This window comes from Aquarana catesbeiana, linkage group LG06 (assembly GCF_042186555.1).
Source record: "Aquarana catesbeiana isolate 2022-GZ linkage group LG06, ASM4218655v1, whole genome shotgun sequence".
NCBI lineage: Eukaryota > Metazoa > Chordata > Amphibia > Anura > Ranidae > Aquarana > Aquarana catesbeiana.
This window is the reverse complement of record NC_133329.1, coordinates 235,829,079-235,841,498: the sequence shown is the minus strand read 5'-3', so window position 1 is coordinate 235,841,498 and position 12,420 is coordinate 235,829,079. Positions and strand designations below refer to the sequence as shown.

At 44.9% G+C, this 12,420-nt stretch overlaps 1 protein-coding gene across 1 annotated transcript in view; it reads right to left on the bottom strand.

The window, feature by feature from the left end:
* The window catches only part of ATP5MF (ATP synthase membrane subunit f), a gene marked incomplete in the record, with an annotated part of 13,082 nt that extends 9,489 nt beyond the window's left edge, over positions 1-3,593 (bottom strand). The window contains 1 exon segment of the mRNA XM_073633080.1: positions 3,472-3,593. Within this exon segment, the coding sequence (XP_073489181.1) occupies positions 3,472-3,487 (16 nt within the window).
* Positions 3,594-12,420: the final 8,827 nt, after the last annotated feature.

The following is a 12,420-nucleotide window of genomic DNA, read 5'->3' as shown; positions in this document are numbered from 1 at the left end:
AACCCTGGCTGGTGGTTTTGGGGTCTGCGGGGGTTTATTGAAATTTGGAAGCCCCTTTAACAAGGGGGGCCCCCAGATCCCAGCCCCCCTCATATGTGAATGGGTATCGGGTACCCTACCCATTCACCCCAAAAAGCATGGAAATGTAAGGGAAAAAAAACAAACAAACAAGTCCTTTATTAAAAAAATAGCTCCGAGCCGTCTTCTCCCTCGCCGCCGGTTACCCAGTAAAAACAAAAAAAGCCGCTCTGCTCCTGAGGCCGTCTTCCTCCGTTGTGTAGTCCCCCGCTGTCTGACATCTCTTGTATAGCCAAGGGGCATGGAAATCTGATGATGTCCCAAGGGGCGGGCTCTCCAGGTGACGTCATCGGATGGTCACGCCCCATGGCTATAGACCAGGGATCCCCCCCCCACGTTGAGGGCATGCGGCTTGGTATGGTTGGGGGGCGCTTGTTCTTCCCCTTCCTGGCCTGCCAGGCCGCATGCTCGGATGATGGTCTGATATGGATTTGGGGGGGACCCCACACCATTTTTATAAAAAATAAATAAAAAAAAAAACTGGCATGGGGGGGGGGTCCCCTCCGAATCCATACTAGAACCGAAGGGCCTGGTATGGACCTGAGGGGGGATCCCACGCCGTTTTTTTGCCAGCAATTTTTTTTTTTTTTACCTTCAGCGGGAAACCCCGCTGACTGTTGATGACTCATCAGATGTTAAGTTTGCGGCGGATGTTAAGGACGCGCATCCGTTTTGACGTGGCTGAACTGATGAAAGGAACGGTGCGTAAGTGTGAAAGGGGCCTAAGGCACTTACCTGTCCAGGGGACCAGTGCTGTACTCACCCAGACTGGTTCTTGACCAGTCTTTGGATCCCCGATGCCACCACACAGCCTGTGGGAAGCTGGCTGTGAAGTCTTGCAGCGTCACAGCCGGATCTCCACTGCGCATGTGGGAGCCGCAGAGGAGGGAAGGGGCCGAACTTCCGGTGGAATAGCTTAGGCAATTCCAGGGCAGCAACCTGTCAAAACTAGATATGGTGGTAGCAATGATGGGACAGGTAGCCCTGAGAGGGAACAAGAAGTGCATGCTCTCTGACTGAAGTTTGGGGAAGCTGCATGAAAGAAGCTGGGGCTGTGCTATTTACAGGAAGAAAATGTGACTAGTGACATTGAGGCAAATGATCAATTGGCAAGTGCTTAAAAGGAGAAGTATAACCAAAGCTTGTTTGGCTGTACTTCTCCTATGGATCACAGGAGTGCAATTCATTTTGCACTACTGTGACCTGTTTTCAGCAGAGAGGGGGCTGAAGTTCCACTCTCTGCTGACGTCATGGATTTCGGTCCAGACACTGTGTCATCGCAAAAATACAGTCTGGATCCGCCAGGTGCCTGGACTGACACCTGTATCAGCCTCTCAGCGAGCCGCTGAGAGACTGCTCTGGCCACCCCCGCCCCTCCACAGCCCAGTGCTCCAATGAGCGAGGAGGGGGCAGAGCAAAGAGCTACTCACTGACAGTCTACAGCTCTCTGCTCTGGGATCTCTGAAAACCGAGTGATCGGCGGTGTTCAATCGCTCGGTTGTCAGCATAGAGGCACCAGGGGACAGAGGCAACTTCGAACCGATGCTGCATCCACCTAAGTATGATACTCCAAAAAAAAAAAAAAAAAAAATCCTTTACTTCTCTTTTAATAGGGCAAGAGCAATGTACATGTAGAAAAACAAAATGCTAAAGCCTTAAGCTGGCCATACATTATACAATTTTCTTATTCAATTTCCTTTAGATTTACCTTCAGCTATGTAGTACAGGTGCCTGCCTGACTGCATACAAATTGAAAGTGTTTAGATTTGCCATTATTAAATGGTTTTGGTAAATCAAAAGGAAAATTATACAAGACAATTGTATAATGTATGGCCAGCCTTAGGTCAGGGGTGCTCAACCTTTTGAAGTGAGAGTGCCACTTAACACCGTCCCGCCTGATCTATAGCTGATTTGACGGCCAGGCGGGACATTCGTCCTGGGTGGATGTCATATGATGTCCTGCTGTGTCCACCAGAAATGAAGAAAAATGCTTTTTTTCTCAACATTTTCAGCGTTTGTTCAGCAAAAAAAAAAAAAACCCAGTGGTGATTAAACACCACCAAAAGAAAGCCTCAGTTGTGTGAACAAAATGATAAAAATGTAGTTTGGGTACAGTGTTAGATGACCGTGCAATTGTCATTTAAAGTGAAACAGAACTGAAAATTGGCCTGGGCAGGAACTGGGTGTAAGTGCCCAGTATTGAAGTGGTGAAGTGATTTGGTAACCAGTCATGGGCCACAATGAACTATGGGGTTTTACCACCCCTCAGACAAGCCCTTACTGTCCTGAGCCCCTGTTTACCTACATTGCAGCACAGTGCACTTGCGGCTTTCCTGCGGGTTAGCTGCACTTTGCCATAGACTTCTATTACATCTTGTGAGTGTGGTGGACCTTCTAAAAGCGCACCCGAGCGTATCGATTTACTGGAGTTTTTTTTTTTTTTTTTTTTTTTTAAGCTTTAAAGCGTTTTAGAAGTGTATTACAGCTCCAGGCATTTTTGTTTAGCCAATAGAAAGCACTAGGAGAGGGAGAGGAAATTAGGTATGGAGAGCTGCTGTTTGAGCAGAAAACGAGTGACAAAACACTCATAAAACGCTCAAGTCAGGCAATTCTATTGAAGTCTACGGGGCCAAAAAAAGCTTGTGATTGCAAAAAAGACGCTCATGTACTTTGAGCGACAGATGCTTTGCTCCAGGCGACAGAATGCTCAGATGTGAACAGGGGCCACTGAAATGAATGGGATTTGGCTCGTTAAGCATTTTAGAGCTACAAGCTTCCAGCAGAAAATCGCTAAGGTGTGAACGGGGCCATAGGTAAAAACAACTAGACTTTAACCTCACTTTAATGGCTAAAACAGGCAGTGTAAGGGACATAATGCCTTCTCACAGCCTGTCAAATGCCCTCTGAAAAGCAATCCACTGCACAAACCTTTATATCTGATGACATGCACACTCAGTGCAGAGCTCTTAAGAAGGTTGTACACCAGATTGCAGCATGTGTCCAGCTTTCTCCTTCACATAGCAATGTGCAAGCAGAGAGGAACCATGCCAACACCCCAACTTTGCAGCTAAAGAGCCCCCTATCTGGGACACAGAGGTAAATGGGGAATCCCGAATTACACATCAAATAAAGATTCTCTAATCATGGAGATGAACTGTAATCACTGGGAATGACCCTAAGTAACCAGAAAAAAGCAATATCACGGTCTTGAGTAAAGACGCACGGTGAAAGGTGTGTGTATGGAACCCCTGCAACGAGTACTGAGGTGACCCGGTCACAGCCTCCATTACAGCACGTCCCTGAGAGCTGCCAGCATGCCGCAATCCAACCAAACCTTCTTCACCTTCCTGTCCCCCGACACCTCACAAACAGACACAGCAGACGTTTCCTCACCCAGCTTGTCAGCCATTTTGATGTCCGGAATGACACTGAGGAGAAGCGGGCAATCCCAATGCCAAGTACTGTATCACCTCCTCTGACAGGAAGGAAGACGGCTCCGAGCACTGACGTCACTTCCGTACAGAACTCGCCGCCATGTTGAAGGTGGAAGAGTGCTGTTGTAAAATGTTGGACCTTGTGTGTTTGTATATAAAGGTCTGAATAGAAGTGTATTTTTATTAGTGAACCGTAAAATAGACTACTCATTGGATAAGTATCGAATCTGGAGGGGAAATGTATTTCTGACCAATATACACAAAACAGGTGTTTCCCACAGGAGGTGGTGTCTGTCTTGAATTTGTAGGCTCCCTCCATATCTGCTGGAGTTTATTTAGGGTATGTTAGTTTCATTTCACAACCAATTTCTGTTCAGTTTAAGCCTAAAGCCTGGTACACACTGAGTTTTCTTTTCCGTTTAACCCAGCAGGCTAGATGAAAAAAAGAAAAAAACTGAAGAGCTAGGGTTTCCACTTTTTGTTCAAGCCACACCCGCGCACAGTACAATTTTATTTTTTAGTATAGACTCTGGGATTGTAACAGATCTGGGACACCTTTGGTCACTCCACAGAGAATAGTAATGTGGCGCACATAGTGCCCCCTCACCCTCCTGTCAAGCCCTGTTCCAAGCCACATTCTTGTCTGAATAATATGTCCGGGTTTAACCACTTCAATACAGGACATTTATACACCCTTCCTGCCCAGACCAATTTTTAGCTTTCAGCGTTCTCACACTTTGAATGACAATTACTCAGTCATGCTACACTGTACCCAAACAAAATTTTTACCATTTTTTTCTCACAAACAGAGCTTTCTTTTGGTGGTATTTAAAGCTGAGTTCCACCCACATTTTGAACAATATCTGTATGTATTCTCTTCCTTGCCTAGATGCTGACATGCCGTTTAAAAAAATTTAAATCGCCGTAATTACCTTTTATTTTTCTATTCTTCTTTGCACTTCCTGGTTCTACTCCCGTGGGAGTAGGCGTGTTTCTAGCCTCTCCCAGACTCCTGGGAGCTAGTCTCAGGCTTCCCAGGATGCCACTGAGCATGTGCTGGAACGAGCAGTGAATGCTGGGAGCACAGCATTCACCACATCCAGGAAATAAATGCTTGTGGGCTTCAAATGCCCACAATGAAGATGGAAACCACCTGCAGTGAATAATATAAGTTATTCTTTCCGACGAAATCTGACACAGGCGGACATATTACACACAATATGTGAGTATGTAATGCTGAGAAGAAAAGTTTGTGAATGAACTCAAAAAAAAAAAAAAAAAAAAGATAGCTAGGTGGACCCCCGCTTTAATCACTGCTGTTTTTTTTTTTTTTTTTTTGCAATATAAGCGAAAAAAGAGAGAAAATTTTGGGGAAAAAAACACTTTTTTTTTAGCTTATATTGTAAAATTTTGCAAATAAGTCACTTTTCTTCATAAATTTGGGCCGAAATGTATACTGCTACATACCTTTAGTAAAAATAACCCAAATTAGTGTATATTATTTGGTCTCTGTGAAAGTTATAGAGTCTACAAGCTATGGTGCAAATCACTGAAAATTGATCACACCTGATGTACTGAAGGCCTATCTCAATTCTTGAGACCCTAAGGCCCCTTTCACACGAGGCAGACTCCGCTTCCACAGAGTCCGCCTCGGTCCTCCGGCTCAGCGGGAGATCTCTCCGTTGATCTCCGCTGAGCCGGCGGATGGCAGGTCCCTCTCTGCTCACTGAGCGGGGAAGGGCTTGTCAGGCGCCGCTGCCGCCTATGGAGGGTTCGGATGAAAATGGACAGCATGTCCGTTTTCATCAGATCTCACCCGATCCGCCTAGCGACGGACCTGGACGTAGGGCCATCCGTCTGCTTTTAGCGGATCGGACCAGGTTGGATGTCAGCAGACGTGTCTCCGCTGACATCCGTCGCTCCATAGGCTAACATGGAGCACCCGTTCAGGTCCGCCGTCAAAACTGACAGGCGGACCTGAACGGTCCGATCGTGTGAAAGGGGCCTAACAAGCCACGAAAGTACAATTACCCCCAAATGACCCCTTTTTGGAAAGTAGACATTCCAAGGTATTTAGTAAGAGGCATGATGAGTTTTTTGAAGTTGTAATTTTTTCCCACAATTCTTGTGAAAACTAAGATTTTTTTTTTTTTTACACAAAATTGTCATAATAACAAGTTATTTCTCTCACACAGCACATGCATACTTTCAATGACACCCCAAAATACATTCAGCTACTCCTCCTGAGTATAGCGATACCCCATGTGTGAGACTTTTACACAACCTGGCCAGAGGTCCAACATCCAAGTAGCACCTCCAGGCGTTCTACGAGCATACATTGCACATCTCATTTGATGACAACCTATCACACTTTTGAAGGCCCTGGAGCACCAGGTCAATGGAAACGCCCCCAAAAATTACACCATTTTGGAAAGCTAACACCCCAACGTATAATCTATGAGGCATAATGAGTCTTTTGAACGGTTCATTTTTTTCCAGAAGTTTTTGGAATATGTGCAAAAAAATTGAAAACGCATTTTTTTTACACAAAGTTGTCCATTTATAAGATATTTCCAACATACAGCATGTACATAGCAAAAATGACACCCCAAAATACATTCTGCTACTCCTGAGTATGGCGATACCACATGTGTGAGACTTTTACATAGCCTGGCCACATACAGAGGCCCAACATCCAAGTAGCACCATCAGGCGTTACATAGTTACATAGTTACATAGTAGGTGAGGTTGAAAAAAGACACAAGTCCATCAAGTCCAACCTATGTGTGTGATTATGTGTCAGTATTACATTACATATCCCTGTATATTGCGGTCATTCAGGTGATTATCTAATAGTTTCTTGAAGCTATCAATGCTCCCCGCTGAGACCACCGCCTGTGGAAGGGAATTCCACATCCTTGCCGCTCTTACAGTAAAGAACCCTCTACGTAGTTTAAGGTTAAACCTCTTTTCCTCTAATTGCAATGAGTGGCCACGAGTCTTATTAAACTCTCTTCTGCGAAAAAGTTTTATCCCTATTGTGGGGTCACCAGTACAGTATTTGTAAATTGAAATCATATCCCCTCTCAAGCGTCTCTTCTCCAGAGAGAATAAGTTCAGTGCTCGCAACCTTTCCTCATAACTAAGATCCTCCAGACCCTTTATTAGCTTTGTTGCCCTTCTTTGTACTCGCTCCATTTCCAGTACGTCCCTCCTGAGGACTGGTGCCCAGAACTGGACAGCATACTCCAGGTGCGGGCGGACCAGAGTCTTGTAGAGCGGGAGAATTATCGTTTTATCTCTGCAGTTGATCCCCCTTTTAATGCATGCCAATATTCTGTTTGCTTTATTAGCAGCAGCTTGGCATTGCATGCCGTTGCTGAGCCTATCATCCACTAGGACCCCCAAGTCCTTTTCCATCCTAGATTCCCCCAGAGGTTCTCCCCCCAGTGTATAGATTGCATTCATATTTTTGACACCCAAATGCATTATTTTACATTTTTCTACATTGAACCTCATTTGCCATGTAGTCGCCCACCCCATTAATTTGTTCAGGTCTTTTTGCAAGATTTCCACATCCTGCGGAGAAGTTATTGCCCTGCTTAGCTTAGTATCGTCTGCAAATACAGAGATGGAACTGTTTATCCCATCCTCCAGGTCATTTATGAACAAATTAAATAGGATTGGTCCCAGCACAGAACCCTGGGGGACCCCACTACCCACCCCTGACCATTCTGAGTACTCCCCATTTATCACCACCCTCTGAACACGCCCTTGTAGCCAGTTTTCAATCCATGTACTCACCCTATGGTCCATGCCAACGCACCTTATTTTGTACAGTAAACGTTTATGGGGAACTGTGTCAAATGCTTTTGCAAAATCCAGATACACCACGTCTACGGGCCTTCCTTTATCTAGATGGCAACTCACCTCCTCATAGAAGGTTAATAGATTGGTTTGGCAAGAACGATTCTTCATGAATCCATGCTGATTACTGCTAATGATATCATTCTTATTACTAAAATCTTGTATATAGTCCCTTATCATCCCCTCCAAGAGTTTACATACTATTGATGTTAGGCTAACTGGTCTGTAATTCCCAGGGATGTTTTTTGGGCCCTTTTTAAATATTGGTGCTACATTGGCTTTTCTCCAATCAGCTGGCACCATTCCAGTCAATAGACTGTCTGTAAAAATTAGGAACAACGGTCTGGCAATCACCTGACTGAGTTCCCTAAGTACCCTCGGATGCAAGCCATCTGGTCCCGGTGATTTATTAATGTTAAGTTTCTCAAGTCTAATTTTAATTCCGTCCTCTGTCAACCATGTAGGTGCTTCCTGTGTTGTGTCATGAGGATAAACACTGCAGTTTTGGTTACTGAAGCCCCCCGATTCACTCGTGAATACTGAGGAGAAGAATACATTCAATACCTCTGCCATCTCCCCATCCTTTGTAACCAGATGTCCTTCCTCATTCTTTATGGGGCCAATATGGTCTGTCCTCCCTTTTTTACTGTTTACATACTTAAAGAATTTCTTGGGATTTTTTTTGCTCTCCTCCGCTATGTGTCTTTCATGTTCTATCTTAGCCATCCTAATTGCACCCTTACATTTCTTATTGCATTCTTTATAAATTCTGAATGCTGTGGATGATCCCTCAACCTTGTATTTTTTGAAGGCCTTCTCCTTTGCTTTTATATGCATTTTTACATTGGAGTTAAGCCATCCAGGATGTTTGTTCGCTCTTTTAAATTTATTACCCAATGGGATACATTGGCTAATGCCCTTATTTAATATGCTCTTAAAGCAAACCCATCTCTCCTCTGTATTCTTTGTTCCTAATATTTTATCCCAATTTATGCCTTTTAGCAAGGTTTGTAGTTTAGGGAAGTTGGCTCTTTTGAAATTCAGTGTCTTTGTGTTCCCTTCATGTCTCCTATTTGTGTGATTTATACTGAAACTAATTGACCTGTGATCGCTGTTACCTAAATTGCCCCGTATTTCCACATCTGTTATCAGGTCTGTATTGTTGGTAATCAGTAGATCTAGTAATGTTTTATTTCTAGTTGGTGCGTCTACCATCTGACCCATAAAATTGTCCTGCAAGACATTAAGACATTAGGAGCATAAATTACACATATAATTTCCTGACAACCTATCACAATGTTGAAGGCCCTGGAGCACCAGGACAATGGAAATGCCCACAAAATGACCCCATTTTGGAAAGCTAACACCCCAATGTATAATTTTATGAGGCATAATGAGTCTTTTGAATGGTTCATTTTTTCCCAGACGTTTTTGGAAAATGTGGGAAAAAAATAGTTGTCTATTTATAAGATATTTCCAACACACAGCATGTACATAGCAAAAATGACACCCCAAAATACATTCTGCTACTTCTCCTGAGTATGGCGATACCATATGTGTGAGACTTTTACATAGCCTGGCCACATACAGAGGCCCAACATCCAAGTAGCACCGTCAGGCATTCTAGGAGCATAAATTACATATGTAATTTCCTGACAACCTATCACACTTTTGAAGGCCCTGGAGCACCAGGACAATGGAAATGCCCACAATATGACCCCATTTTGGAAAGCTAACACCCCAATGTATAATCTATGGGGCATAATGAGTCTTTTGAATGGTTGATTTTTTTCCAGAAGTTTTTGGAAAATGTGGGAAAAAATTGAAAATGCATTTTTTTTACACAAAGTTGTCCATTTATAAGATATTTCCAACACACAGCATGTACATAGCAAAAATGACACCCCAAAATACATTCTGCTACTCCTGAGTATGGTAATACCACACGTGTGAGACTTTTACATAACCTGGCCACATACAGAGGCCCAACATCCAAGTAGCACCGTCAGGCGTACTAGGAGCATAAATTACACACATACATTCCTGCCAACCTATCGCATTGTTGAAGGCCCTTCATATTTCTAACACATAGCATGTACTGTACGTACCAATTACAAACCAAATACATTCTGCTGAGCAAAGGGAAAAGAAAATATTACCTGCGGTTTTAGTAGTGCAGTGGTCCACAGAGGAGAGCATCGGTCCAGGCAGCAGGCAGGAACGTGAACAGCGACAGCAAAACAGGCAGCAGGCAGGAATACTGTCCATAGTTAGTACAGGCAGAGATATGGTCAGCACAGTCAAAATATTTGTCCAGGGAGCAGGCAGGACCATCAAGCTTAGGGCATCAGTCAGGAAAGAATGGGGACAGGGGTAGAGGCTTCTCCCACCCAAATCTCTTTGAAGCCTCCGGACAACCAAAAAACTGTTTTTCCCAACTCTGAACACTATTCTGGAGCCCCTCACATATGTGAGACCCCTGTTTAGCAAGGTGAAAGATCAGTCCCAGGGGCAGGCAAAAACATAGTCAACAGGCCGAGGTCAGTGCAGGTAAAAAGTAGAAATAGACGGTAGGCAGAGGCATAGTCGATAGTCCAGGGTCAGTTCACGTGAAAGGCAGAAACATGGCGGATAAACAATGCAGACAGCAGGCAGAGGCATAGTCGATAAACAGGCCAGGGTCGGTTCACATGGAAGGCAATGATATGATTGGTTGAGGCATCAGGGAAATATTCAGGGCAGAAATTGAAAACGGGGAAATATGGGCTAATAGTTTACAAGAGTGTGATAGTATCTGAAGCATTCTCCAATGCAAAGGCCAGGTTGGGAGGGACATTGGGGACAATGGAAACTGGTGTCTTTCCCTACTCCTCTTTTGGTGCACACCCGACTTTTTTTTTTTGGCGTCGTCTTCCTGATCCTGATGGTGGAATATGGTCAGGAAAATGGTGCTTATGTAGTCTGCGGACACAATCGGAGTGAATGCTATCTGGGGGAGATACTTGCTGATATATCAGGGCAGTGACATTGTCTTCAATAAACTTTAGGAAGGTGTTGGGCGTTTCCGTCGATTTTTGATAAATGATAAAAGAGTTATACATGGCCAAATGAAAAAGTAAACTGCAACTTTTTAATACCAGAACAGGGTTTTTTCGTGTTGATAAATAGGGCTGCAACATTTGATCATTTAAATCCACCCCCCCCCCCCCCCCCATGAATTTATTGTACTCGAGAAGACAGGAAGGCTTTCAAACACAACCGCCCCTTCTGTGAAGTTCCATCGAGGTGTCATCATGAATGGTGGACATGATGTACACATCTTTCCTATCCCTCCACTTCACAGCCAACACTTCCTCGTTCCTCAAGCTTGTCGATTGTAGCGTTGTGGTGACTAGATTCTGTGGGAAGCCCTTTCTGTTTTTCCTTGCTGTACCGCAGGCCAAAGTATTTTTCAGGTATAGGTGACAGAAAAGGAGCAAACTGGTATAGTAGTTGTCCATGTAAATGTAATACCCCTTTTGGAGGAGTGGGAATGCCAACTCCCAGACAATTTTTCTGCTTATTCCCATGTACGGTGGACACTCAGGGGGCTGAAGCTGGGAGTCTTTGCCTTCATACACGCGGAATGAGTGCACATATCTGGTGGAGCTTTCACAGAGCTTGTTGAGCTTCAACCCGTACCTAGCCCTCTTACTGGGGATATACTGCTTGATTCCCAGCCGGCCTGTGAAATGGACCAGGGATTCGTCCACAGAGATGTTCTTGTCAGGGATATACATTTCGGCAAATCTCTTGGAGAAAAAATCAATTAGGGGGCAAATTTTATATTGAGTCTGGGTGATTTGGGGGGGGGGGGGGGCACTGTGAATTATTGTTGAAAATGCAGGAAGCGCATTATAATTTCATATCGGGACCTGGACATGACAGATGAAAAAATTGGCATGTGGTGGATAGGGTTGGTCAACCAATATTTATTCACTTCATTTTTTTTGTAAGCCCCATGTTGAGCGTTAGGCCTCAAAACAATTTAAGCTCCTCCACTGTTAGAGGTCTCCATTCAAAAGGGCAGGCATAGCTTGAGCTGGGGTTATTTTCAATGAATTGTCGAGCAAAAAGATTGGTTTGGTACGTGATGCCTTGAACTAATTCGTCAGTGAAAAATACATTTAAAAAATCTATTTAGTAAAAACCTTCTGTGTTGACTTGCACACCTGGCTGTGCTGTGAAAGGGGGGGTCGTGGCTGACCCTGTGCTAGAAGGCAGCCATAATGGGTTTGCCAAGGCATCTGGAAGCTGGGTTTGGGCCCTAATTCTTTGGCGTGCAATTCCCGCACTTTTACTGGGCCTTTCCTCCTGGGGTCTAGCAGCACTTGTACTGGGTCTAGCGCCATTGGCACTGCTGGTAGCTGCCTGGTGTTCAGACCATCTTCTTTTTGGACGGACTACTTCCTCCTCCTGATGTGCTGTCTTTGGGGGGCTCATATTCTGAATCAGAACTGGGCGGTGAGAACTCCCCGTTGCTCTCATCGGTCAGACTTAGAATTTGGTATGCCTCTTCTGGTGTGTATACCTTTCTGGACATAGTGGCTGTATGATGGGTGACACTGATGGGCTGCACGTCAGGGACTAATGGGCTGAATGTCAGGGACTAATGCCGCGTACACACGGTCGGACTTTCCGGCATACTTGGTCCGGCGGACCAGAGTGTGCCGGACAATCCGCCCGTGTGTGGGCGGCGGCGGACTTTTCCGGCGGACTTCTTCCCAAAAGCCCGCCGGACCTAGATTTTAAACATGTTTGAAATCTTTCCATCGGACTCAGTTTCGGGCGGAAAGTCCGCTCGTGTGTGTGCTGGTCCGACGGAAAGCCCGCTCGTGTGTAGGCTGGTCCGACAGACCAAATACGACACGAGGGGATGGTATTGCATCTCGCGCTCGCTGCAATAGGAAAAACAAATCTTCCTATTGCGGCGAGCGCGGGGCATACCAGGCCCTTAGGTCTGGTATGGATTATAAAGGGGAACCCCGCTACGCCGAAAAAA